General features: G+C 38.7%; 3 protein-coding genes across 13 annotated transcripts in view; 2 read left to right on the top strand and 1 right to left on the bottom strand.

The window, feature by feature from the left end:
- The first annotated feature begins 8,238 nt into the window (after positions 1 to 8,238).
- LOC103696125 (31 kDa ribonucleoprotein, chloroplastic) lies at positions 8,239 to 20,834 on the top strand. 11 transcript variants are annotated; one of them, XR_005507377.1, is made up of 7 exons: positions 8,240 to 8,651; positions 9,534 to 9,632; positions 9,741 to 10,019; positions 10,139 to 10,303; positions 17,718 to 17,778; positions 19,997 to 20,061; positions 20,145 to 20,834. XR_005507377.1 is itself a non-coding variant. In XM_039116994.1 (6 exons), exons 1-5 carry the CDS (start codon positions 8,313 to 8,315, stop codon positions 10,286 to 10,288), a joined length of 795 nt encoding a protein of 264 aa, XP_038972922.1. In that variant the 5' UTR covers positions 8,239 to 8,312; the 3' UTR covers positions 10,289 to 10,303; positions 16,792 to 17,025. The 11 variants fall into 11 exon arrangements, 4 of the variants coding, with proteins under 4 accessions (XP_038972922.1, XP_017695858.2, XP_038972921.1 ...); XR_005507375.1 differs by having other exon boundaries at positions 20,135 to 20,834; XR_005507376.1 differs by having other exon boundaries at positions 19,989 to 20,061.
- A 3,485-nt stretch (positions 20,835 to 24,319) lies between these two features.
- On the top strand, positions 24,320 to 25,335 carry LOC103696119. The gene is made up of 2 exons (XM_008777654.4): positions 24,320 to 24,732; positions 24,816 to 25,335. The coding sequence occupies exons 1-2, from the start codon at positions 24,359 to 24,361 to the stop codon at positions 25,186 to 25,188; spliced, it is 747 nt and encodes a 248-aa protein (XP_008775876.2). The 5' UTR covers positions 24,320 to 24,358; the 3' UTR covers positions 25,189 to 25,335.
- LOC103696124 (ATP-dependent RNA helicase DEAH12, chloroplastic-like) overlaps positions 25,283 to 27,138 on the bottom strand; it is a 36,540-nt gene continuing 34,684 nt past the window's right edge. The window contains exon 3 of the mRNA XM_039116992.1: positions 25,283 to 26,924. Coding sequence (XP_038972920.1) covers positions 25,714 to 26,924 — 1,211 coding nt within the window. The 3' untranslated portion in view covers positions 25,283 to 25,713. The remainder of the gene's footprint in view (positions 26,925 to 27,138) is intronic.

Below are 27,138 nucleotides of genomic sequence, written 5' to 3'. Positions count from 1 at the left end.
GAAGTGGGCGAATAAGGGCAGGTGCCGGAGATGGCTTCGGTCCGAGAAAGTGGAGGAGATCCGATAGGTGAGGGAGATGGGGTGGGAGGATGTTGGAGTAGGGAGGAGGAAGATGAGTGGAGGGTGAAGTTGAGGGAAGAAGCTTCATGGCTCTAAAATGTTTCAAAGAGATCACACGGCTAACCATTGTGGGTAGGGTTGGAAGTGGGCTCGGGCTGGCCCGAAGCCCATCGGGTCGGGCCGCCCGCGGGCCGGGCTATGGGGCCCAATGTATGTCGGGCCAGGCTCAGGCTGAATGATTAAGCCCATTTCTATTTTGGACCGGGCTCGGCTATTTTATTGACCCGACCCGGGCACGTCCCAGCCCGAGCCCACTTCCAGCCCAAATCGCGGTGAGTTGGTGACCGAACCGAATGCGTCTGGGTCTGGCTGTCTGCCGATTGCCAAATGGCCTGAATCGCGGCTAAACTGGATTGCCTATGGTTGCCCGAGGGATTTGTAGAGGCAGAGCACCAGCCGCCAGTGGACGAGCGGTAGAGGCGACGAGGCGTGGAGCTAGGGTTTCGCTGGTCGCCACTCGCCGGTCACCACTTCGTCGGTCGCCACTCGCCAGTCATCCTCGTCGACCGTCTAAGCTCGGTGAAGTGGTGAAGAGGAGTCCTGACCACCCAATCATCGGCGAAGCTAGGTTTTGAGGTACGATTATGAATGATCTTCTTCCTTTTGGATTTTGGTTGGGATTTGCAGAGGCCCAGAGCGGACGAGCGGTGGAGGCATGGAGCGGTGGAGCTAGGGTTTCTCCGCTTCTCCTAGTCGGCTCGTCGTCGGTCGCCGTCCAAGCTCGGCGAAGTGGTGAAACCCTAGATCTGAGGGCTCGTCGACCGTCCAAGCTCGTCGACCGTACTCGACCGTCCTCACCCCCATCGCGATCTAAGGGCTTACACTGTTTGGTTCGATCATGGCCAAATATTATAATTTGCTGGAAGATCTGATTTCTTGTTGATTACTTATCCTTCTCTTCAAACTTCCTCTGTGTCTTCTTTTATTTGAGTTCTTCTCTTGAGCCGCGGACGGGGCAAAAATGAGCTAGGAGGAGCTGCGGAGTAGTTTCTTTTGTTGTTTTTGTTTTTCATTTTGTGGCATATCAGACATTCAAATGCTGAAGTTGTTGATTTGGAGTTGGTCTTCTTATACACCTTGTTACTAACTTTTGTGTGGTATTGTTCTATTGGTTTTACTACTGTGAGGAATATGTTATTTTTATTCTATCTGTATATCAGCTTGTCCATGTTGCAAAGACTAACTCCATTTACTAGTTTTGGTGTGTATTCCCCAGGTGAAGCTGAGGAGGAAGAAAAGGAAAGGGAACATACTACACTGCAAGACAACGGGATAAAGAGCCCCAGGAATTGGTTAAACGGCTAGAGCAAAAAGAGGTAAATGAAATTTCAGATGATGCTTAATTTGATTGTCGACTGTTTGACTGATACTGATGATAGTTTTTTGTGGATGTGTATCCTTTAGACAGTATGAATGAAGGCATAGTTTTTTAAATCAAAGAGATTCTTGCTTCAGTTGTGAGTGATATAGACTGAGAAATTTTAGTCTTTTCATATCAAAGAGCTAAACTACATTATCTTCCCTAGGAACTTCTTTCAGTTGTAAGTGATATAGACTGAGAAACTTCCTTCTCTTCAAACTTCCTTTGTGTCTATCGTGCAGCTTGGCATCTTGCAATGGTCAAAAGAAGTTCTTCTGTAAATTTTTGTGTGGGTTGGTGTTCTGTAATAGTCATCTATGACTATGTGTAGGCAAAGTAATAGGAAATTGTGTGCAACATAATTAAACTATACAAGCCCTTTTCATAAATATATTTGAACTTATCCACCAAATGCTATTTATTTTGTTATATGTTAAATTTGTGATATTTATTTTGTTATTTGGGCAGGTTATTTTTACTAATGTCTCATTCTAAAATGGATGAAAATGAGATTGTTGAAGATTTAAGGGATGAGGATGATAGAAATGAAGTTACTGTTCAAAATGATTGTGACAATTCTTCTAGAAAAAGATCTTGAGTATGGAATCACTTTATCGAGGAAAAAAATTCTGAAGGGTCAATAGCTAAGTGCAAATATTGTAAAAAAGTTTTAAGTGGGAGCACTAAAGGAGGAACGAGTCATCTAAAACGTCATCTTGAAAATATTTGCACGAAGTATCAAAAGAATCTGACTAATCAGTTACTCTTATTACCAAGTTCAAAGGATCCGATAAAGTCTTTCAAATTCAATCAAGAAGAGAGTAGAAAAATTCTTGCAAAATTTATCATATGTGTTGACCTTCCATTTCGTATTGTTGAGCACACTGTTTTTCTGGATTTTATGAGATCTCTTCAGCCATTATTCAAAATTATGGGTCGTAAGACTGTAAAACACGATTGTATAGTTTTGTATTAAGAAGAGAGAAAAAAATTGCATGATGTATTCAAGAACCTAAGTTCTCGGGTTAGTTTCACTACTGATATTTGGATATCAAATCAGAAAATTGGTTACATTTATTTCACAGCACATTATATTGATTCTGATTTTATTTTACATAAGAAGATTATTAGTTTCAAGAAACTCCCATACCCTCACACCAGCTTTGCAATTGAAGATGCTATAAGAAAATGTCTTGTTGAATGAGAATTGGATTGTAAAATATGTTGTATTACTTTGAATAATTGCAGCATAAATGATGCTGTAATGAGAAGGCTCCGAGATCAAATTTGTTATGCAATGTTGTTTAGTAGGGAGTACAGTCATATTAGATGTTGTGCACATATATTAAATGTTATGGTTCAGGATGGAATGAAAATCATTCATGAAGCTATTGAATGTATAAGAGAAATTGTTAGATATGTCTCTGCATCCCCATCTCGAATGCAAGCATTTAATGAAATTGCACAACATATGAGACTTCCTGCTAGAAAAGGACTCACTTTGGATGTTCCTGTTGGGAATTATGTCCTAAATCCAATCAATTGTTGATTGTAAATGTATTTGAATCAATTATAAGTAACATGGTATTTATTCATCACCAGAACATCTTCACAAACTCCGATGTGATGAAGTTCTTAGGACTGCTTTGTGTAATGAAATATGATTTTGTCACACATGTCCTTAAATGTTCATGACCGTATGATATACTATTAATAGGACGATAGTATTATCGGAGGTAGGTCATTATGTATCATATTTGTTGGTTGTTTTCCAAACCAAAGAGTATAGAGATACTAGTATGGTATACAGGTGAATGGTAGTGTACGTTCACTGAACGTGACTAATTGACGTCACTCTCTCTTGTCAAGAGTTGTTCCGAGTGGATATAGGTATATGTATTCTTTAGACCTGAGATTGCAACCGGTGGCTTGCAAGCAACTCACTGTACTTTGGTGCCGGACTACCTGGATTTCTAATCCAGCGACGGAAGATTTCTGGGTCCAGCCAAGTACTTATGGTAGTCAGTTGCAGATCAAGATGGGATTGACCTCCCTTAGAAATAAGGGTGAATGCCTTGTGTTTTCAATTAAGTAGTATCCTGGCCAGAAAAAGTCAAATCTCTATCACTTGACTTATTGAATTGAAACATATTTTCGGATAGATCGTTTCAGGGTAGACAGACTCTGAACCCACCCTGGGCATTTTCCGGTCAAGAGGATGAATTATGCGGTAACCATAGTCCATAGGTTCTAGAATGTTGCTTTGCATCTAGTCGGCCTATTAGGTCGTCGGGTCCCATTGCTAGATGGTTACTTCGATTAGTGCAGGAAGTGTTCTTGTACTACCAGCTTAGGTTCGAATCTGTGAGGTCACATGCTTAGAAATTTCTGGATTGATCAAATGGTTGATTGACGATTGAGAATCGTCTAGAGGTAAAATAGTCAATGTGATTGACTGATTGCCCTAAGCAATTGTTGCTTGGAGAAGTTAATTGGTGATTGGATCACTGATTAGACTCAATTTGATTGAGTAATAGAAATTGGGCTTGACCAAATTCAAATATGATTTGAAATTGGTAAAACCGTAATTGACACCAAAATTGGTTTGGTGAAAATGTCTAATTTGTCCCCCAACCAAATCAGATTTGGCTTGAGTCAAATTGGATTAAAATCAATTATGATCCAAGTATGACTAGGACTTCCTTCCCTATGTGGGACCCACATACTGAATGTGGGACCCACGTCCTGCCTAGGTGGGAGCCACATACTGTATGTGGGACCCACGTCCTGCTTAGGTGGGACCCACATACTGTATGTGGGACCCACATCCCGATCGCCCTCCAGGCCACCTCACCCCTTTGCATGCGTGACACGTGGCAGAGCAGGACACCTCTTTTACTTGCATGTGTGACATGTGGCGGGTCTGGATACCTCACACTCTTCCTGATGTCATCCATGACCTCATCTGCCTCATGAGGTCATCCATGATATCGCCCTCCAGGCCACCTCACCCCTTTGCATGCGTGACACGTGGCGGAGCATAACACCTTTTTTGCTTGCATGTGTGACATGTGGCGGGCCTAAACACCTCACACTCCTCCTGATGTCATCCATAACCTCATCTGCCTCATGAGGTCATCCATGACATCGCCCTCCAGGCCACCTCATTCCTTTGCATGCATGACACGTGGCGGAGCAAGACACCTCTTTTCCTCGCATGTGTGACATGTGTCCTGGCAGGACACCTCATCGGACACCTCATAGGGACACCTCACCCTCTTTTTGGCCTATAAATAGGCCACCCCTCTTCCTTCTTCTTGATATGAAGAGCATTAGAGAAAGAGAGTGAGAGGAGAGAGAAGCTCTAAAGGTGAAAGCCCAAGAGGGAGTTCTTGTGCTATGAAGGTCCATCTTCTTCCTTCTTCTCCCTTTCAGCCAACCTTCTGCCTCCCTGCGAGCTAGCACTCCCCGGAAAGCTGATCATTCTGGAGCTTCGCTTGGATGAGTCATCGAGGTCGGACGCTTGTGCGGCTGCGAAGCATCCTTGAAGGAACCTCCTTCTAAAGGTAAGAGATCTGATCTCTTTTACGGTTGAAATATGATCTCAATCTTCAAATCACAAGAAGTTGTGATTTATGCATATTTATTTGAATCATACAATCCTCGGGATCTGAGGGCTTTGTGATATTTGGTATCAAAGTAAAGGATTAGTGGAGACTATCCGATTCCCGGAAACTCTCATGCGTGATCGTGTGATATTTGATAGGCACGCGCGGGTGTCACCCTATGTATTGGGACTGAGCCCGCGCCACATGTGATGTGCAGTTGAAGACTGTCTTCGACTGGTACCAGAGTCAAAATATCTAAAATATCAAACATGTTTTGGGTTAAAATGTTTAACTCGTTCTTTCCGCATAAAATTTTCTGAAATTCATGCTTAGCCCTCTGCACGCACACCATCAATTCCTACAAGGTGGAATTCTACTTATAAAATGTTGCATGATGCACTTGGTTATAAAGATGCTCTTATTAGATATGCACCTGAGCATTCATGTGTATGCCCCACCAATGATGAATGAAAAAAGGCTTCTATAATTTTTAAATTCTTAGAAGCCTTTCTTGATGCCACTAAAGTATTTTCTGGTTGTAAGTATCCCACATCCAATTTATACCTAAAAGAAGTTTGGAAAATTAGGGCTTTATTGATGGATGAAAGTATCGATACTGATGAAACAGTGAAGCAATTAACAAATGAGATGCTAAAGAAGTTTAACAAATATTGGTCTCAGTGCAATAATTTGTTGGTAATTGCTTCTATTTTGGATCCCAAATCAAAGTTGATATTTGTAGAGTTTTGTTATCAAAAGGCATTTGAGTTGGAGGAGTGCAAGAAAAAGATTGATGATATTCGTGCTTGTCTTTTTAAATTGTATAATGAGTATGTAGATGCAACAAGGGTGCAGCCCTCTATGAGTTCAAGTGAGCGAACATCTAATTTTGGTGGACAAGGTGATATAAGTTCCGTTTCTTCCAAAAAGAAATTTGGTATGGATTTTTCTCAATTTAGAAGTCAGAGTTCTTCAAAACGCCTAAAGAGATCTGAGCTAGAGTTATTTGGATGATGATGTGCTTCCTGATTTGGAGAATAAGGAGTTTGACATCTTGGCTTGGTGGAAGAGCAATGTAGCAGTTTATTCTATACTATCAAGAATGGCTCGAGATGTTCTAGCTATTCCAATCTCCACTGTTTCATCTGAGTCAGCATTCAGCACTGGTGGTAGAGTTATGGATCAGTATCGGAGCTCTTTAAGCCCATCTACCGTAGAAGCCTTAGTTTGTACCCAAGATTGGCTTCGTGAACAATATGATGAAGGTATATAAATCTTTTAAATTTATCTAATATTTTTTATTTGCTTATTGTACTTATAATTTAAACATTTATGATTGATTTGTGTGTTAACAGTTGCAAATTGCTTGAGTTCTGTAACGTTGAATGTAGATGATGACAGTTCTTTTTTCGAGGGGTTCTGATTGCTTCTTTTCGAGGGGGTACCTTTTCCTTTCAAGTATTATCATTTGTCGTATATTGTGATTTGAATAATTGGTTCGATTCTGAAAAGCAAGATGTGATCAGAGCGATGATTTTTTTAACCTCCTATTTTTGATGGAATCCTTTTGTTTGGTTGCAGTTGTATCGTTGAAGTGTCAAATTGCACTGATCCTTTTACCTGATCGGAGCTATCATATACTGGTTTGATAGAATGATAAATTCCATTTCCTTTGCATGTCGTCACGTCACATGTCAAGCATTTTGGCAACATGATATTTCTACTGAGGCTTCTCAGAATCTACCCTTCCTGCTGCTTATTTGGTTGTTACTTGGATCTCATATGGGATTTCTTGTTGCATTAGTAAACTGGGGATTCTCTCATTTGTTGGACCAGCACTGTGAGTTTTGAATATGCTATGGTTGGCTGGCTGCATTGGGTATATTTGTTTTTTCATGAGGGGTTACCACTTACCTCCCTAAGCTCCCTTTGATTATTGAATTGATCGTACTATTTTTTTCCACATATGCTTTTAGTTCATGTCTTTCTTAGTTTGTTATTTGGAGTGTAATGCTATGATTTTTTTCAAATGAATATAATTTCTAATCCATGTTCGTGGAGTTCATTATGCTACCTTTTTTTGTGCAGTAGCTGTTCATGTGGAACCATGAAAGTTAATTTATTATTTGTGCTGTTGCAGATTAGCTTGTGCTGCAGATTAGTTAATTTATTTTTTCCATATATTAGCTTGTACAACATCAGGTGATCGGGCCGGGCTCGTGATCGGGCTGGCCCAATCAGGCTCGGGCCGGGCTGAGGCCGAGTTTCTATAATACTATTCGGGCCTAGGCCCGGCCCGAAGCCCGAAAAATAAATTTGGGCCGAGCTTGGGTAGGGGTGTGGCCCGGCCCGGCCCACTTTCAACCCTAATTGTGGGCACGGGGCACGGGTCTTAAAGTGGAGTGTAACGTCAGCACGGCTCTCAAAGCAATCCAAATGATAAAAGGGTGAGCTAAAAATAGATATCGGCACGGGTATAAAAGTGTTTCGGTGGGAAGGGTGGGGTGGATATGATCGTGAAGAAGAGTAAAGGGGGATGGAAATATTAGGATCTGCAAGTTATGCAAATGAGAAGAGGATGAGCGTGCAGAAAATAATTGAATTTAGATTTGGAAACTCTATTTTACTTTTTATTCGATCATTTAATTATTATTAATTTTTTAAATATAAATGCATATATTTTCTGCAGAAATCTCAGAGAGCTATAGGATTTAGCTATTGCATTTTTTTTATTTATTGTATATATATATATATATATATATATATATATATATATATATATATATATATATATATATATAACATTAAGACTGTTATAAATATATTTGCAAAAAAAAAAATTTTATTACTATTGAGGTGGTAGCTTAGTGAGAGCGTGGTCTTACTTCCAACCAAATTGTTCCGAGTTCGAAATGCACGGGCTGGTATTCGTGCTACGCGGGGGTGGGCTTGTCTCTTTCTCCCCCTTCTTTTTTTTTTTTAGCAAAAAAAAAATTTATAAAAAACTATATGCTGGTAAGCTATCCATTTTTTTTCTTCCATTTCGGATAAATCCAGCCGTCGCTGCGTGCTGGTAAGCAACAAAACTTTGCTTTTTTAAGAAGATAAAAAGAAAAATAACAAACCACAACCTTTTTTAGGGAGTAGTGTTTGATTGCTTCAGTTGGAAAATCTCATTTGAGCCACACAGCGGATAAAAAAGGAGAGCGCCAGCTCCTTCGGCCATGGCGCTTCTTCTCCCCCGACTCCCTTCTTCTCACCAGCCTCATCTCTCTCCTCCACTCCCGAAACCTTCTCAAACCCAAATCCTCTTCCCCTTCTCCGTCCCCAGGATTCCCAATACTCGAAGCAGCACGAGAGGAATCCTTTTCCTCCAGCGACCTTTCTCTTTTATCGCCACTCTCAGCACCAGCTCGGCCACAGCAACAGCAGCAGCAGAGGAGTCGGCAGAGATCTCGAGGGAGGCTCGGAAGCGGCTGATTGCGCAGAATATACCTTGGACTTGCACCGCCGAGGACATCAGAAATATCTTCGAGAAGCACGGAACCGTGACTGATGTCGAGGTATGGATTCATTTCTCTTCTAAGTTGAAGAGGGGGGATGGGGTGGGAAGGTTAAATCTTGGAGTGTTTCTTGGCTACCATTTCGGTTTTGGTTTTAATTTAATTTATTATGTCATTGCTTTGCTAATACAGTTATCCGTGGAATAGTGTGGCTTTTCATCGTTGTTTACAAATTCAAAATTGACATGGATTGGAAAGAGAAAACTATCACAATCTTAAATAAAATCTGTTCTGCTAAAAAAGATATTTGGAAATTTTGAAGATGAGGAAAAGAAAGTATAGTGAGAAAGCAAGGACAGAGCACGCTTTGTTAAGTGGTTTGTCTCAAGGGCAGTCCTGGAATTTGATGACTTCAGTATTGATTTCAGTTGCCTTGTGCTGTAATCTAGGTTAGTTAACAGCAATGCCAATTGGAATCAAATATTTAATATTCCATATTACGATGGCCGGAAGAAACAAATAACAAAAAACCTAGTAACGACCTTGACTATCAAGTTCATACTGTCTTTCATGGCTTTCAAACTTTTGTTGAATGCGATTGTACAAGAACTCGTATTTTTATTGTCCTTGACATTGATCATCCGCAAGATATGCCGTCTCAATACCACGCCCCGTACCAATGCTATGCTATCACTATATCGGTATAGTATGATATGCCCCGTACCATCTGTTTTATTACAGCATGGCGTACCATGATCATCTGTTAATCGAGATATCACATTAATGACAAAGGCTAGGTTAATATATATTCCTCTGTTTATTTTGTGTTTGACAGTTAGTCAATCTTGTCTGAATAGGGTCTATCTTGTGTTTGTTGTCTCCCTTAGTTTTCTATCACCATATATGTAGTATATATTGATCATTCGGACTTTCTTTGTCCAGCTCTCAATGTACAACAGCACTAGAAACAGAGGATTGGCATTTGTCACAATGGCTTCGGAGGAAGAAGCACTTGCAGCCCTTAACAATCTGAATTCATATGTAAGTATTTTAGGTCATGGAATCAGGCCCCCTTCAATTCTTTTCTTCCATGAGATAATCTGTCAAGTCTTTTCATTTTAACTTATCTTTGTGCTGATTGCAATTTAGGATTTGGATGGTCGAGTGATTAAGGTGGAATTTGCCAGATCATTGAAAAAAGATTCTTCAGTGGCAATGGTTCCTGTATCGAAATACAATGTTTTTGTGGGGAATTTAGCTTGGCGGGTAAGGTCTCATGATCTTCGAGAACTCTTTAATGCCAGTGGGAATGTTTTATCTGCTGAAGTGGTCTTCCAGAGCAATCCAAGAAGATCGGCAGGCTATGGATTTGTCTCCTTTGCTTCAAAAGAAGAAGCGGAGGCTGCAATAGCTACTTTCAATGGGAAGGTAGATTTGGACCTAGTTGTATATGGACATGATGCATTACTTATAGCTCTTTTTAAGAACTATAAATTTCTTATGTGTATCTCTTTATTTGGATTCATGCTATGTTGTTATTGTTGCAGAAATTGATGGGAAGGCCAATAAATTTGGCTTTTGGTAAAATTCAAACCGACAGTGCTGAAGCTAAATTGTCTACAAATGAGCAATTAGATGAGGCATCTAGCGCAGCAAATGGCAGTGGAGAGCAATCAAACCAAGATGGTGAAATGTGAGGAAAATATGAGGAGGTATTGAATGAGGCATATAAATATCATATCGAATATACCATCAAATAAATATCACACTGTATATATCATCACTTTATTTTTATTGAAATCATGTGTTTTTCATTTTTTTAACAAGGTTCCATATGCTAAATAGGCATAACATGACATAACCACAAGACTGTCACATGACAAGTAGAAGGCTTTAAGTTGGTATATGGAGGTATCTAGTTCACTCCATACTCCCAACCTTATGGCAGGGCAGTACTTTAGAATAAAATATTAAGATGGACTTTCTAGAATTTTGATTTGATAATAACAATTTATAGTGACAAAATAAATACTGGGCCCTCATGTGTGCTCACGTCAGGGAAGTAATTCTGAACTAGTATGATTTATGGGTCACTGAAGTAGTACTTGAATGATCTATTCTTTGCTTTTCAATAGATAAAATAGGTAAACATAAATGGTGAGAAGCCTCTTAAGACAAACATTAGGAGTAGAGGATGTCTCAGCATATGCCTATGAGGTGTAGACATGGATAATAAGAGGAAACTCAAAAGAACACCCTAAGTTAGAAAAGAATGTTCAAAAGAACATATGGAGCATTAGGAGATGGAACTTTATTTAATGGCCATAAGGAGATGTATGAAGCATATAAGGCTCAGGATTTTAAAAAATTGCAAAGAGAAGGAAGATTTTGAGTAGAGGTAACATTGTGGAGGTAGCGCTTACTTTCTCCAATGTGGTGGTGTTCCCTGAATTTCCTTGTTGTCAGGCAGAGGGATTGTGATAAAGGTATTCTCTATGCTTGGAGTTTTTCCCTAGATAAGACATCTAGTTTCTTTCATAGAGAGCTTTCTGCATTCATCAACAGAAAGCAGGATGCAACAAGTAAATTCAAAGGTCTAAAAATGTCCACTACCAAGGGATTAGTGTCGATACATTCCCAGGGCGTATGCCCAATGAAAAAAGAGGGAGAATAATTTAGGTGGAGATAAGAATAGTGTAATTCCAAAAATGATAGGTAAGTAGAAGAGATGTGTGCTGCAAGGTTAGTTGCATGAATGTTGTTTACATGAATGTTGTTATAGTCATTCTACTTAGATATATTACACTAGTTAGTACGAATGAATTAGGAATCTCTATATATGGACAATGTATTATAAAGAAGATGGCAAGCATGTAGCTACCAAGGTTTTCATAGCAGATAATGGATAGCAGCTGGTATAGCGGGCATTATTACCCAAACAGCCTACTTAAGCATATTAATATTTTTTTATGAAGTAAGGTTTGCCAAACTGGTACTGGAGGTTGTACCGGTAGACGACCAATTCGGCATGATATGGGTCTGTATCATTCTATTCTAGGGCGTACCGAAACAAGGAGAGCTAGAGTGGGAGGGGGAGAGGGAGAAGGAGAGAGAGGAAAAGAGAGAGAGGGAGTGAGAGGGAGAGGGAGGAAGGGAGAGAGGGAGTCCATTGCTTTATTTGGCTAGAGCATGAAATAACAAGACCGCTTCGTTTGGCTAGAGCATGAAATAACTAGACCAGCCATTGCTTTAATCAACTTATTGGGATGGTTGATTGTTGGACCAATCCAATAGGAAACAAGTCCGGCCTGCTATGGACTAAATATCCCGCTTTGAACCGATAGCGTAGCAGCCACTATATTAGGTTTTTGCTGATCATATCAGGAACTTTCATCCAAGCACCATACAGCGCTGCTATGATACGTAGCAGCTGCTATAGCATCTGCTATAACAGCTATAGTGGCCGATTTTGAAAACAATGTGAGTGCACCAATAAAATGGAGCTTGATTGGTGTGTCAAGATGGTTTAGTCTTTACTCTATAGTGTTAATTAATGTGATGAATATTGAAATGATACGGAATAAGATAGATTAGTAAAGTTACATGTATCATTAGCGTACAACATAAATGCTTTCATAGCCACCAATTGAAGTTCAAGTTCCAAGACCTTAATAACCAATGGACTAAATTAAAGATGCCAAAGACTTTGCATTATTTTGAAAAGGGTAGTCAGTGAGAGCTTTGCCAGCTTTTAGCCCATAAAAAATGATAACTTAGAAAAAGATACATGCAACTGTTTTGGTTGACGCAAGCTTTCAACTTCATGCTATGTTCCAATCCTTGGCCTCTACAAAGTTCTTGAAAACAATAGTAAGAAGACCAGAACAAATAATAATATGCCTAGAACCGACAAGCTAGCAATGTAAATTCTCTCTCTATATATACATATATGTCTAACAATTCAAAACATGAGAAACTGAGAATCTGTAACTAATCTCTAGAATTAGAAGGCATAACATTTTCCCTCTAAGAGAGAGATTGACAAGAGAGATTCACTGGTGATCTGGATCCTGATAGAAGACATAGTAGTGTAAAAAAAGCATTACATGTCATGTAGTCGATTGCTCAGAATCGCTTATCTAGGAGTGTCGAGCCTGTGGTATAGTAGATATAATGTAGATACAGCAAATTGAATAATTTGTGTTAAAATTTGTGAGGGAGATGTTGAAAAAAAATTGAGGATTTAGTGCATGGTAGGAATCTAACCGTAACAAGGATTAATAATGAGAGCATGTTGTTAATAGGATTCGTTAGGGACTGCACAACTGTAGAAACAACTGAAAGCACACATTCTAGTAAGTGATACAGCTAACTCTGATATCATATCAGATGCACAAGCTAACCTTTTTGACAAAAAAGTTTTTCGTTCTAAAAATGAATACTTGTGACATTATTTTGAGCACAAATATCTTTGATTCTTCCACCACTATTTGGCTGTTACCAGGATTATATAGGTATTGTGCAATTGTAGAAACAACTGAAAGTGCACATTATTGTAAGTGATACAACTATCTCTGATACTATATAAGATGCATAAGCCAACCTTTCTGACAAAAAATGTATCATTCTATAATGAAGTTAGTGAGAACTGTTAATTATTTTGAACATAAATATATTTGATGACTCCACTTCTTTTTTTTTTTCTAAGTTAAAATAAATAATAGTGAAGTATCTTTGTTCCTTGAGTGGTTTTCCATTTTTCAGGTTTTCTGTAGGTTATCAATAATGAAAACTGGACAGATATATAAGAGACACTATAAAGAGGAAATCTTGTTTTGGAGATGTTGTCAACTTTACTTTGACCACTTTTTTTTTTTAAATAAAATTTGAAAGCAACAACAAATTCAAAATATTAGAGGAGTTTTCTCTCAAAAAAAAATTAGAGAAAATATGTAGAAACAGTAAGGAAGTTTTGATATTTGGCCTTTGAAGCCCCAAGAGGCAGGCACTTAAGACTCTGCCCTCATCTATCAATTTCTCTGCCTGTTTCTCTTCTTTATGACGAGGTCCTGAAATAAACAAAATTCAGGGAAGCTATGTTACCCGGACACTCATGTCCAGCTCCTAGAATTTGTTCCAATACTTATCCAAGTTAGATACACATCAGACAGTTGAATAGTTATTAAAATTTATTAATTGCATTTTTTAGAAATTGGTAGAGAGCTGACTCCTTCAACAATGAGTTCAACCCAACATAATAGTTTTTAATATGTGGTTTCGTGGTTTCTAGGGATTGGTTAACAATGTAAATACTAAAATGATTTTGCAAATTGTCATTTTCCTGAAGTCCTTAAGATTATTGGAAAGTATGGATGAGAAACACACATTATAAACGACCATAACAAATAATATCTTTTAATATTTTCTTTTATACAACACTTAAATGTATATTTTAGTTAACTTTTTTTTTCTATGTATTCCTATATCTCGTTTTTCTCCTCTTGCTGAGTCAAACACTTTGGACACATGTCCAAATCCAATTCGTGTTTGTGTCCATGTTACACTGCATGGAAGAAAGCTATGGACAATTTAAGCATCTAGATTGTTGACTGAAAGAACATTGAAAGAATAGGAAGGCACACAAAAAATGTTGTCTAAATGAAAATGAGGTGATATAGTTCTTCCAACATGTTTAACACAAGAGGTGGTGCCACTGGGTAGGTGAACAGGGCATCAGTGGCTATGAGGTGTGAGGGCCTGGTCCACTGACTGGCCCACACATGAATTGGGCTGAAAGCCCATTGAGCTAAGGCCTATACGGCCTGTGCGCGTGGAGAGGAAGAATCGGACTCTGAACAGGAGTCCTCTTCTTCCTTCGACTCTGCCGAGAGGGGAGACCAAGGGAGATCGGAGCTTACCATCTTTGAACCGATTTTTAGCTATTAAAGGACCTCTATTTCCCTCCTTTGGCGTCCACTTTGGAAGATCTTCCATTGAAGGTTTAGATCTCTTATTACTCCGCAGCGAATCTAGGGGGGGTTCGCCGTCGATCCAACCGAGGAAGCTCATCGGAGACGAGGTAAGCTCCCTTTCTTCCTTTTTTCGGCCTTTGGGCCGCTGTCTCCACCTCGAATCTAGCCAGCAAATCGTCGGATTGGTCTCGGACGTGTTCCCCTGTTGTTCCCTTATTCCATTTTCTTTTCTCCCATTTTGGCCGGCCGTCGCCGGGCGTGGCGAGCCGCCGGCACCGTATGGGCCGTCGACCGCAAGGGGTCGACGGCCACAAGCGGCTGCAGCCGCTGAGCACCTTCCACTTCACGGAAAGACGAAGAGAGAGAGGGAGCTTCACGGCTCTCCTTCCCCTGTTCTCTCCACTTTCTGTCTCTAATTTCTCTTCTTTCTCCACTTTCTCTCTCTAGAATGTCCAAGAAACCTGAAGTCGGATTATGTCTACTTGATCTGCGAATCCGAGTTGACCCTTGAAAAAAGCCCTTGAATTGCCTGGGTACCTGGGGTCGCCTACTGGACTAATCACCAGATCTTGTCAAGGTCCATGAAACCTATTGATGATGAACTATGTTAAACGGCCTCCTCCCTGATCGAGTCCATGCCCTATAATTTGTTGATCGAATCGCTCATGCCTGACCCACTCGGAATCGTCGAACGCTCGTCCCTATTTCTTATTATTTTAATTCGATTAAAATTGTCAAACAGAAAGTAATTTTGTTTTTAATATTTTTATAGGGTTAATTAAATGGCCTAGTAAAGTTTGACATTTTAAGACGGAAGAGATAAGTAAATCTTGCACTTCTTATTATTTTTCAAATGATCATGTTTTCCATGCATAAAATTTGCTTGTGGAAATATCATGTTTTTCTTAAAATTATGGATCGATATATGTATTATGAAAATCATGTTTTATTATAAAAGAAAGTTTCATGAATGTTTTGATGAAAATAATTTTATTATGAAATATGAATCTGATCATGCCATTTAGTGTTTTTCATCTATTTATATATATGTTTTAAGAAAAAGATATAAGTTTTTTAAAGGCTCTCAAATTACTATGACCATTTCTAGAAATAGGGGTCAATCGATACTCTGGAGCTAGTATCTAACAAAAACGGTTCTCTGCTAATGGGTTAAAGTTGGTAATGAATATGAACTATGATATCTTGTCGATTACGAAGATGGCCCTGTCACGGGTTATAGTGACCATAGCATGAATATCTGTGATCAGTGTTTTGATACATGATAGAATTACATGATATGAAGAACGATTTATGAATTTATTTGCAATATGAACTTAGTACTATGTTTATGAAAGATGGATGATTTGTTCATGCATGATTTGCTTTATGACTTGTTTTTAATATATTGTATTATAAAATACTTATTTTGGAATATCTATTATTTTTTCTAAATGATGCATTGACATGAAAAACTTGTGCTTGATCCAGTAAGGTATTGAAAGGTTTATTTTTTGAGCTGTGTCGCTCATATACCTCTTTTATTTTTTCTCTTTCCAGGAAAAAAGAATCAGTAGGAATGAAGGTTGGTCCAAGCTTGGAATTCGCATTAGCAAGCTTGACGATTTTGTAGAAAAAATTTAGTATTGACCATAAATTTGCAGCTAATGATTTTCTGAATGTTGAGGGTGATGGGTCTGGTATTGATGTTGGATTTGGATGCTCTGAACCAATATTGGTTTTATTTAATAGTTGATGAAATTAGATATTTAATTATTATATTTGTTGTGATGGAATTTGAAAGCAAAAAGTAATGTTGGCTTTGTGTTCTCGTGGGTTGTACCCCTCAGTAGCACGGCCATGTCATGTTCCGGATCTGGGGCGTGACATGAGTTGCATGGTCCGGTAAAGATTGAGGGAAAGGGATCGTGGTCTAATACGTCCAAATCAATTAACCAAGCATTAGAAGGAACCTTCAACAAGCAAGATATTGATACCACAGCTTGACTTGTAGATGGCTGGGGCTTATCCATGTCCAAAATAGAAGCCATTTGGTTGTTCTGCTTCTGAGAAAGTTGAGTATCAGAAGAGAAAAACTCTTTATCAGATCAATATATGCTTAGGATATAGAAGCTACAGTAATATGTATAACTATCTCGGCACCATGCTTGTCTTTGCCTGTACAAAAAATTCTTGCCAAGATTTCTGAGGCAGCTCACGATGCAAGGTAGTCTTTATGCGGCTGGAAGAAAGAGAGAGGCCACAAGTAGCTGTTGCGATGTAGAAAGAAGCACCTCCAGATGTTGCCAAATCTGGAGCTGGGAAGGCATGACAGCAAGCTTGCAACTGTAGCAAGATCAACAGATAGCGAAAGATCAAGTGGATGACTACCGATCAGTTATTTTTTGTTGACTGTATACAGAAATTTATACATGAAATTATGTACAAAAGAAGAAGTATTATCATAAAAAGAATAATGTGTCCACATGATTTTGTCTTCATAGGTGATCTTGAGAGAATCTGGTGGATATGATCAAATTTATCATCATAATAGTTTATTCACCAACTCAACTTTTCAATTATTCTGACGGCAACTATTGTAACTACTTTAATTTTTATCCCTAATTGTATGAATTCTTCGGATATCTTGATAAATTGTTTTATATACCTAAGGCTTCAATCAGCTTAGTTCTATCCTGATATTTTTTTTGGACCAAGCCCATGAATGATAGGCAGGGGTACCAATGACAGATAAAAGTGAGTTTGATGGGAAAACCTATGTCCTAAAAGGTAAGACCTGTAATGGACATAAGCTAGTTCAGTCCTAGGTAGAAAAAATAATGAAACTTTTCTATTGCTAACATTAACAACTTGATTTGTGAATTATCTTGCAAAAAACTTGACAGAAATTGCCTTATTGGCAAAAAGAAGCATAAATTCCAAATTTGTCTTAAGAGAGTGCCCTTGTTGATAGATTGTTTTAGTATCTTTGTGTTATTAGACAAGTACATGGCATGACAATTGCGAGTTATTTCCTGGTTATAAAATGTATTGGATAGGCTATTAGACTTTCATGCCACATTGTGCCGTGAAAGGGGACATGTTCCCCTACCATCCCTCATATATTATTGTGGTGATTCTTTGTTCCTTCATGTAGGATATTGTGGTGTATTCCATGGGATTGAATTCGCCATATCCAAAACCCTGCATGATGTGAGGTATGTGGTTTTTGTGTACATTGGCCTGATTCTCATCTACTTAATTCTCCTATGCTGTTATTGTATTTAGCTTTCTAGCCATTTATAAACGTAGTTATAATATAACTCATTTGTTTGTTCAAGAGACAAGCTTTATTTGAACAATTGAGATCCAATTGACCCGAATTCTTAATTCATATAAGTAAGATCTGGCAGTTGAAAGAGAAGTTGAAAAAAAAAGGAACCATGTATGCAGATTTAATCCTTTCTATGATCCAGCTTCAATGATTCTTTCAGATCGGGACTGTCAGTAATGACTTCCTATCAAACGAAAAGAAAAGTATAATATAACTATAACTTTTTTTATGTTATTTAATTTAAGTAAGCTTTCTGCTCTTCGCCGCCTATTTAAGTCCGAATTGTAAAGATGGATTATGAGATGTAATCTCTTTTTCACTTGACTTTTTTATGGTTCGCATATGGATGATATAACCATCTTAATGAAGTCAAATTAAGTCAATAATACCAATGTGGATGATAATGATGATGATGCCCACAAGTCATTTACATAGCATACTCATACTCATGCGGATACAATATGTTTTTGAAGCCTCTTTGTCAAACTTAAAAAATCTTCTTCATCCTAAATGTTGAAGATATTATACAGTTGGCCTGTGAAATCAAAATGGCTTGACAGGTATGTTGGAACTTCTTATCACTATATGAATTAGGTTGGTAAGCAATCAAATTCGAAACTATTCGATAAAAGAGGTCCATGCATCACATTAAAGATGGTGGATGATGACAGCTCTAGGAAATCTTCTAAATTGAAAATTATGTCACGGTCAACACAAAGATATACAAAGTCTAGGCCATGGTTTCCAAAGCTTATTTGTTGTGCCATAACAGAGTATTTCTAGGTCTAGCAAATAGAAAAAGAACAGTATACTGATGGAAATAAATAAATGAGGGTTACAATGTTGGTGAAATTTAGGAGAAATACCAAGAGGAAGATGGTATCACCCTTGATGTTTGGTTTCAACTTGAATAATGGTCCACATAGCCAAGCTATTAGCACTTACCTTCTAAAGAAAGAATGATTTTTTTGATTTGTACTCATTTGTGTACACACCCTTACATAAGTGCCTGATAGAAAGAAATCTTCTACCAAATTTCTAGGCCACAAAAAGTATGGATTATACACAACAAACTTAATAAAAAGTTCAGAAAACCATAGTCCATAATTTATCATGTATCATAAGTTCAAAACATACATAAGAATGCATTAAAAATCTTTATGAAATTTTTTATCGAACTTTCTAGCAAATTTTTACATTTCTAATTCTGGGTCAATATGCAGATGGATATATATGGTCGAACATGATCATTACTCAATAATATATCCAGACTCAAAACTCTATGACAAACAATGATCCAGTTCTGCTTATCAATAAAAATTTTAAAATGCTCCTGAGCAATTCTGTGAGTTAAGAGTTTGTTTCTACGCATATTTTTGTCATGTCTTCTATTTATCTCATGAATTAAGTCTAAGGCTCGCCGTTTCGGTACTGGACTCCGTACTGGTGCCACACTAGCATAGTGTCGATACGGTACGATACGTGATATTTTTTGGTGTACTGAGTGTCGGTATGCTACTGGTTATCGGTATGGTACGTTCGGTACCGTCTAATTCGGTACGGTATGGCATACCATGATTAGGTGGCACAAGTTACATCAGTACTTGCTAGATCATCTGGTAGTTCAATGCTTTTAGTTAACATATCACAACCATGGATACCATGCAATGCGAGGCTCATAGCTTTGCAACAAAGTCTTTAATTTTTAGGCGATGCAACCTGACTGTGTTGACCTGCCCGTTATTTATAACATAATCAATAAGATAAATGAAACACCTAACATGATCATGTGTTGAGATAATGCCTAACTCTTTTTAGATCTGAATATATTCATGTAATTGCTATATTTCTAGTTTCCATATATAAGTAGAATTGAACCATTGTTTATTAAACAATTTAAGTTTAAATCTCTTATTACGCAATGATCGTGCAATACAAAAATCATATATCACAATAAAAAATCTTGGAAATGTAAAAATTGTTAGAATCTCAAAAATCTCATAAAGAGAAAAGTTCAGTGTAACTTTTGGCCTATGGTTTTCTGGGGCATTTAATGTTGTTTCTTATGTGAAACTCATACACATGGTGGCCTAGAAATGCAGAGAAAGTCACCGATTATGGATGCTCTCTCTTTTTCTGTCACATAATGACATGCATGGGCACACAGGTAATTAAGTCCAAATCAAAATTTGTTTTTAAGGCAAATTTGCCTAGGCTCATCTGTTCTGATGGTTGTGTAGGTCATTGCAGGAGTCAACCGAAGCCCACAAGACTGCAAGGAAAACAGCAACACTTCGTCATGAGTTTGTCTGCTTAATTTCACGATAAGTAATATCAATATTTTTTAGATAAGTAATATTACTAAACCTTAACAAAAATCAGCTATAACTTAATTTCTCGATACAAATGAAAGAATTACAAACTACAATATCACCGCATTCTCCTCAAATTTAATCTAAATTTCCGCTCTTAATGACTACTAGAATAGAAAAATCTCTCAACAAAGATAATGGGGCTCGAAATTAGGACATCAGACAGATTTAATAAGGATAATGGATTCCTACCGCAAGGCAATGGGAGAAGAGGCTAAGAATCTCAGTCCTCATCTTGTCAAATGTCAGGTAAGATGTGAACTCCTAGCTTTCAGCCATTGATGCTCTTAGAGCTTAGCTTGGGCCTCACACTTTACTTCACCAGCCAGCTGGCTGCCAAGTCATAAATCAATATGAAGGAATGACAGTGATTTTTGTGCAAGCTCTGTAGATTCGCCATACCGGCCGGTATCGTACTATACCGAACATACCGTACTGTATCTGTACCAAATTGATATATGCAGTTTCATAAACACCGATGCTTGATACATCTTGTCGTCTCATATCATATCATGTACCAATATTGTAATTTCACTATATTTGAATCAGTTTATAGTCTTAGCGGCCATCTGTTAGGATTACCATCAAATGTTTGATGATGCATACGGGCTTACAATTTCACTACCAGTGGAGGCTATTTCTGAAGACTATCTAAATATTATATTGGATCTTGAAAAGATGGGGGAGTAGGTGCAAGAGACTATCCTATGTTTTGATTTGATCGTATTCTTTGAACGTGCACCAAGTTGACATAATCTTCTCCTAAATATCCGGAGAGTGAACAAATAATTTACACCAAGAAGTAAACTCTTAGCATATTGGACGGGGTTGCAACTTGTTATCAAAGTATTACTCAGAGAATATGCCCAAATGAAACATTGGTTCATATTAATGATGTTGTTTATGTTCTTTTGATAGAGGAAGTGGTTTTATTTACGTGAACTGTTTGTTTCTTAGTCTCAACAAGTGTGGATAGAGGTGAACCATATCTTCCACTTGTAGTTTGAAGTCAGTGTCAAGGGAGTTTATTTCTTAACTCCCTTATCTCGTTGTTACTCTCAACATCTATTAGGTGTGTGAAAGGCATGTACGACCTCCTCCGGAGTTGGTCCAGGAGTTGGCCCAAGATGTTGTTTTTGGAAGATGACATAAGTGGATCATTTGAATATGCATATACACCCAATCAATTAGGTATGGGAGGGAGAAGATAATAACATTCTACATAACAACAGAAAAATTTGATATGGATAATTGATAAAGAATATTGTTTTTTCTATCCTGCATTTTCTTGTTACGAAGAGCTCTATAATTTGAGTAGAGCTAAAATGTAAGTGTCGTCATAATAACCCATATAAGATAGGTCCTGATTGGAGGGCTGGAGGCTTGATATCGATAATCCAAACTGTTGGATGTTTCCTATTATCTCTAAACTTCTTATTATCAAAAATTTATACGATTTAAAGATCTTTAGTATATGCAACGCTTATACATCCCATGGTTATAAATAGACAAATTAAATAGCATAAAATATATATATATATATATATATATATATATTTAAACTCATATGATTTATAGATAGTAAATAGTTTAAAGATAGTAGATAATATTCAAACTGTTGTATGAGCAACCATATATTAGCTCTACTCCTATAATTTTTTAAAGAAATGGTGATGCAAGATTAACCATCATAGCATTAAGCGCATGAAATGATAAACAAAAACTAAAAGCCATCCAATCACAAGCTAAACACTGTCAGATTCATCCTCTCTCCAGAACAACCCAGCGCAGAAGCAATCTCCCTACTGTCACCTTTACAAATAATAGGAGAGTGAGGTCTCCCAATTCAGGACCTCAAAACCTCCCACTCAAGTTAACATAAAGAGCAAATTTTTCTATAGCTTCGTGGTAACACCTTTTGCCTTTGAACAAGAGGTCTGGGGGGCTCATTCAATATATGATGTTTCAACCTACCACAAGGCAAAGTAGCTTGGTGTTGGTGTTTCTAAAAGTACCATGCTATACCACAGCAATGCCTGTTGCCACCAACCACCATTTGTCGTGGGATGCCAACCAGCACCCTTGAGACTTGCAACACTGAAAAAAAAAAAAAAAGGTTTGGAATTGTGCCTCCTATCTTTGCAGTGTTGAAATCACCACTTGTTCTAAAGGCTTAAGCTGATAGAATGAGATAGATTTATTTATATATTTTATATTTTTCTTACATGCAACCTTATCAATGTATTCATTAGTCCACAAGATTGTGATGGTATCCTTTGGAATTCTTTGGTTTTTTTTTTATTAAGGGAATTCGGAATTCTCTTGTCAAGAGAGCCACAGTGCCATGAAGCAGTGTTCAGTTTCAAAATTCCCCATCTTTATCGGATGCAAAGCATGACAGCATTTTGGCAGCAGGAGTAGGCCCATCATTTGGCCAAGCCATTTTTATTGACAGAGCTAGTTGATCCCTAGTGCCATTTCTTAGGGAGTTACTTGTCAAGGAAATTAAAATAGCTGAAGAATGAAGTGTTAAGAAATTGACTTCATCGATATCAATGGGCTGATTTGGTAGTTTAAAATTCATGAGAATTCTTTTCTCAATCTGATTAAATAATATGGATTATATGCTGACTCAGCTAGATATGAGTTACTGCAGGGGGATCAAAATATTCGAAATATATAAATGATCATTTTAATTAAATTATAGGTAACCTGTAATCTAGATACTATTAATGGAATTTTGCAAAAGAAAAAAATCAAAATTTTCACATTTGGAAAAAAGAGTTATATTACTTTGTTCTTGAAGGAATGACTTCCTTGTGAAGAACCTCAAAGGGTTTTAAATTTAAATAATACACGGAAGGCATAAAAGGAATAGATGGGTGGAGATGGGAGAGAGATAACAGATGAATAACTACAAATATATATTCTTAATAATTTTTCTCTACAAATAACATTTAAAGGAACTCATGTATGAGAGGTCATATGGCTAAGCCGTACCACAGACTCCATCCAAACTCAAACTCTATTCACCGGTGAACACGGTTAAACACCATTTACTCAAGCACTGAACTCCAACTCAATTCCAAAAGTTTACTTATCCTTCTTAAACTAAGCTTCATCAAGTACCCAAAAACTGAGCTCCATCTAGTCCAACACGTATGATATCATCCAAAAACTGTTACAACTAAAAGCTCGGTATTAATCTCACACTCCATCTTAATCCAAGTTTCAAACATTCTTTCCAACATCTTGGACCATTGTGTCCCTACCTTCGTTTGAATGCAAATATTCACACATATGGATGCACACCTAATAGAAGCATAAGATTGTTTTTGCAAGTAGTTAAGAGATCAATGTTCTAGTCATCATTTTTACCAAAAAAATAAAAAAAAAGCAAAAGCTGCTTCCTATAAATTGAATAATTAAGCGATTTTTTAGGCAGAATCCCCAATTATTATGGGATCATTGGGTACCATATTGTCACCAAAAGCATTTAATTATTGTATCGAAATCTTTTAATCAGAATATTTATATCCCGATATTTCTTATCTAACTTACTCTGAACATATCATGCAAATATAGAAAAAATACCAAAAAACAATGCTTAGGCCCCAAGAGTTTCCAAGAAAAGCACATGATCACCTAGAAGTGAAGAGATTTAAGATATATATTTTTTAAGACAAAGAAAAATACTTCACCTCATCACTTATTTTTATGCTCACATTATTGGTGTGTTGCTTGGTGGTCTAATACATGGGGCCTACTCGTCACCCACACGATGCATGAATTGCACCAATCCCCAGCTGCCATATGGAATAAGTGATGCTGGAAGTAGTGCTCTTCAGAAATCACCGTTCAGAAAAAGCCTGAAATTTATCAACTTAATGAACCTGAAACGCGTCATAAGGCTATTTGGACACCAAGATTTAATCTCTCGTGCGAATGGAATGACGCGTATTCGAAGGAGGTTGGCAACACACGCTACTGAAAGATTCTTCTCCGTATCCGCCAAATTAAAACCATAACGAAACTAGCGGCCCTTTCTTTCTTTGTTTCTTTTTTTTTTCGGCCCTTTTACAAACGGAGTAAATGCATGACTTGCGGCACGCTTCTTCCAACCATTCTCCACCAAACCAACCCACCCACCTGTTTCTCCTCTTCCTTCTCTCCTTCCCTCCCAAGAAGGAGACGAACCAAAGCTTGTTCTCTCTTCCTTCCCCTAAGCTAATGGATGAGAGGCCAAGCTCTCGTCCGCCAACCAAAAAAGGGTGGTTTGATCGGCAGTTTGAACACTGTGACAAGGAGATGTTAATGGGCTTCGAGCTCTCGAATCGATCCTCCAGCGTTGCCGACCTCCTCCAGAATTGTGACCTTCCCCCTCCACTCAAGCTCTTCTCGCTGATTGAAGACGACGATAAGAAGACTTTGGTGCCACAGAATTCACTTCCAAAACCAGCTCCCAGGTTAGTCAGACAAGACTTTATCAGTTTTTGGACATTTCATCTTGATCATGGCTTTGGTTAGACAAAGGATGATATCTTTGCAGCAAGGCTAACAAGTGGGATGGTGGATGGGGATTGGATCGTGGTGGAGAGAACCCAAGCCTGCTGAGAGCTCTGCAGCTCTCGCAAACACGAGCAAGGGAAGCCGAGAAGAAGGCACTTCTAGCGAATGCTAAAAACGAGCAGATGGCCTCGCTGCTCCTCCAGGAGTCGTTAAGTCTCTCGGCTCATAGGCAGTGGGTGAAGCTGCTCGAGATGGAGGTCTCAATGCTCGAAGAGAAGATATTGCGGTCACAGAAAGAGGAGGAGCATGCGGAAGATGATGCAGCGCCGGCAGCGGCTGCATGGTGCTTGACATTGGCCCTCTGTCTGGGAATTGCTGGAGTTGGCCTCGCATTGGGCCGCTGCATATTTTGATGGCTATTGTCCAAAGAAAAGGTACTGGGAATCTTAAAGTTTGTATCAAACAGAGTGACGATTAGATAGATACAAAAGGCTATGCCTGTGTACATGAAACTGAACAATTCAAGTAATTATAGATGACACTGCTTGCAGGTTCCTTTATTACAGAGTAATCCATGCACTTTGATAGAGGGAAAAAGAAGGAAAAAGAAACATAACTTTAGAGAATATTTACAAGTTGATGTTCTTTATACATAAATGGGACTATAAAGCACAAGGCTGTGCACTGTTATTTGTCTGCAGACATCTGGGATAGAAGCCTGCATTGTAATCCCACTGATGCAGGGCTGTGTCCCATGTCTACCGAAAAGTGCTGTACTCCTATCCAGCTGCTTCATATATGGATCATACGGGACAATAATGTTAGATAAGAGGATAATTGAGGCTAATATAACTTGCAAACAGATGCACAGTCTGGTTTCGTATTCACAGAGCATATTTGTTTGCATAATAACAAAGTAAGAAACTTCAGAAGACACTTCATACGATAGCATGGTGTGATGAAGCAAGGTGACTGTAACATTTCTCACTGCTTTCAAATGGCTCCAAGCACACCCAGCAGATGTGCACTCCACAACGGCATGCGATGTGGTTGCACCCATCCACCTTCTCTATAATGTGGGTGCAGGAGGGGCAGTCCTTGACATGCTCCTTTCCCAGTCGCCATTCCACCACCGAGAGGTTTGGGTCCTCCTTGAACTCTCTGTATTGCTCACAGGATACAAAAGGATGATACTCCAAATGGCATTGCGTGCAGACCTCTGCTGAGCAGGCACCGCATACAAAATGCCCGGCCACTGCATTCGGTGGGGAGACCTCATACACCGATGGGCAGTCAGGAGTGGGACAGAAGCGATAGGCCCCTTCGCTGGATGCCACAAAGGCACCCAAGGAGGCTCTGAATAGTTCTTCCAACTTGTCTCTACATAACAAAGACCTCAGGTCCACGAGCAGTAGAGGCATTCCACAACCCTTCTTGGTGCAGCACAATGGAAATCCATCCCGTGATCTGATGGCAGACTCGCACTGTTCTATCAAACAGGCACGACAGAAATCATGACCACACTCCTCAAGCTTGAAGGGCTCCTCCAACTCACAGAGGCAAATGGGGCAAATGGCTTCTTCCGGTGATTGCTCGAATGCGCTGCCACTTCCAAGAGACTGACCCACCTCAGATACAATTTCTTCCACCTTTTGTTTCAGCTCGTTGCTTCCTTGAACTGAGAGGATATGATATCGGGTCTTAAGAATCACCTCGACCCCAGGGACCTTTTCCTTCAATCCTTGAAGGTCTGGTCCAAACCTCCGAACAACCTCTTTCATCAAACCTGGAGGCAGGTTGTGGCCCCGAAGTCGGATCTCAAGTTTCTTGTTTTCATGAAACGAAAGTACTGCTCTCACCAGCTTCACCTCAGCTGCATCCACCACTTTCTGGGGTCCAAACACTTTAACAATCATGTTCTGTCTGTCATACATAATGCAAGTTCCAGTCTCTCGCTCCACAGTTTTCATAAGCACAATACCATCCTGGGATCGCAGCACTGTTGGAGTGAGGCTTGGATGATTTACCGTCTTGCCTTTCAACAACTGCTCCAGAGGATTCCTCAAATCTGCAATGGCTTTTGGGGAATTAGCACAAAACTTTATCCGAAAGGCACCATTTTCATTCCTTTCCAAATTATAAGACACACCTGTAAAGGAGGAGAAACCAGGGAGTAAATGGATATGATCCAAACACTGGTTAACAAACTAGACTCATTGAAAAACAATCGGTCAATAAAACTCTGTTAGCATAAAGTTAAATTTTTTAACAGCCACGATACTGGGTACCTGATAAGGAAATAAGGAAAATGCAACTGCAATACGAATATCAAGACTGAAGGCATAATTCAACAGATATTAGAA

The sequence above is a fragment of the Phoenix dactylifera genome, unplaced genomic scaffold (assembly GCF_009389715.1).
Source record: "Phoenix dactylifera cultivar Barhee BC4 unplaced genomic scaffold, palm_55x_up_171113_PBpolish2nd_filt_p 000153F, whole genome shotgun sequence".
NCBI lineage: Eukaryota > Viridiplantae > Streptophyta > Magnoliopsida > Arecales > Arecaceae > Phoenix > Phoenix dactylifera.
Note: the sequence above shows the minus strand (reverse complement) of the source record. Positions and strands in the feature narration are given on the sequence as shown.

Bases quoted from the DNA above. Each gene is read 5' to 3' on its own strand.
- LOC103696119 (XM_008777654.4), top strand. From the start codon at position 24,359: ATGCATGACTTGCGGCACGCTTCTTCCAACCATTCTCCACCAAACCAA. The intron at 24,733-24,815 runs GTTAGTCAGACA...ATATCTTTGCAG, and splicing joins CTTCCAAAACCAGCTCCCAG to CAAGGCTAACAAGTGGGATG.
- LOC103696125 (XM_039116993.1), top strand. From the start codon at position 8,313: ATGGCGCTTCTTCTCCCCCGACTCCCTTCTTCTCACCAGCCTCATCTC. The intron at 9,633-9,740 runs GTAAGTATTTTA...ATTGCAATTTAG, and splicing joins TTAACAATCTGAATTCATAT to GATTTGGATGGTCGAGTGAT. The intron at 10,020-10,138 runs GTAGATTTGGAC...TTATTGTTGCAG, and splicing joins TAGCTACTTTCAATGGGAAG to AAATTGATGGGAAGGCCAAT.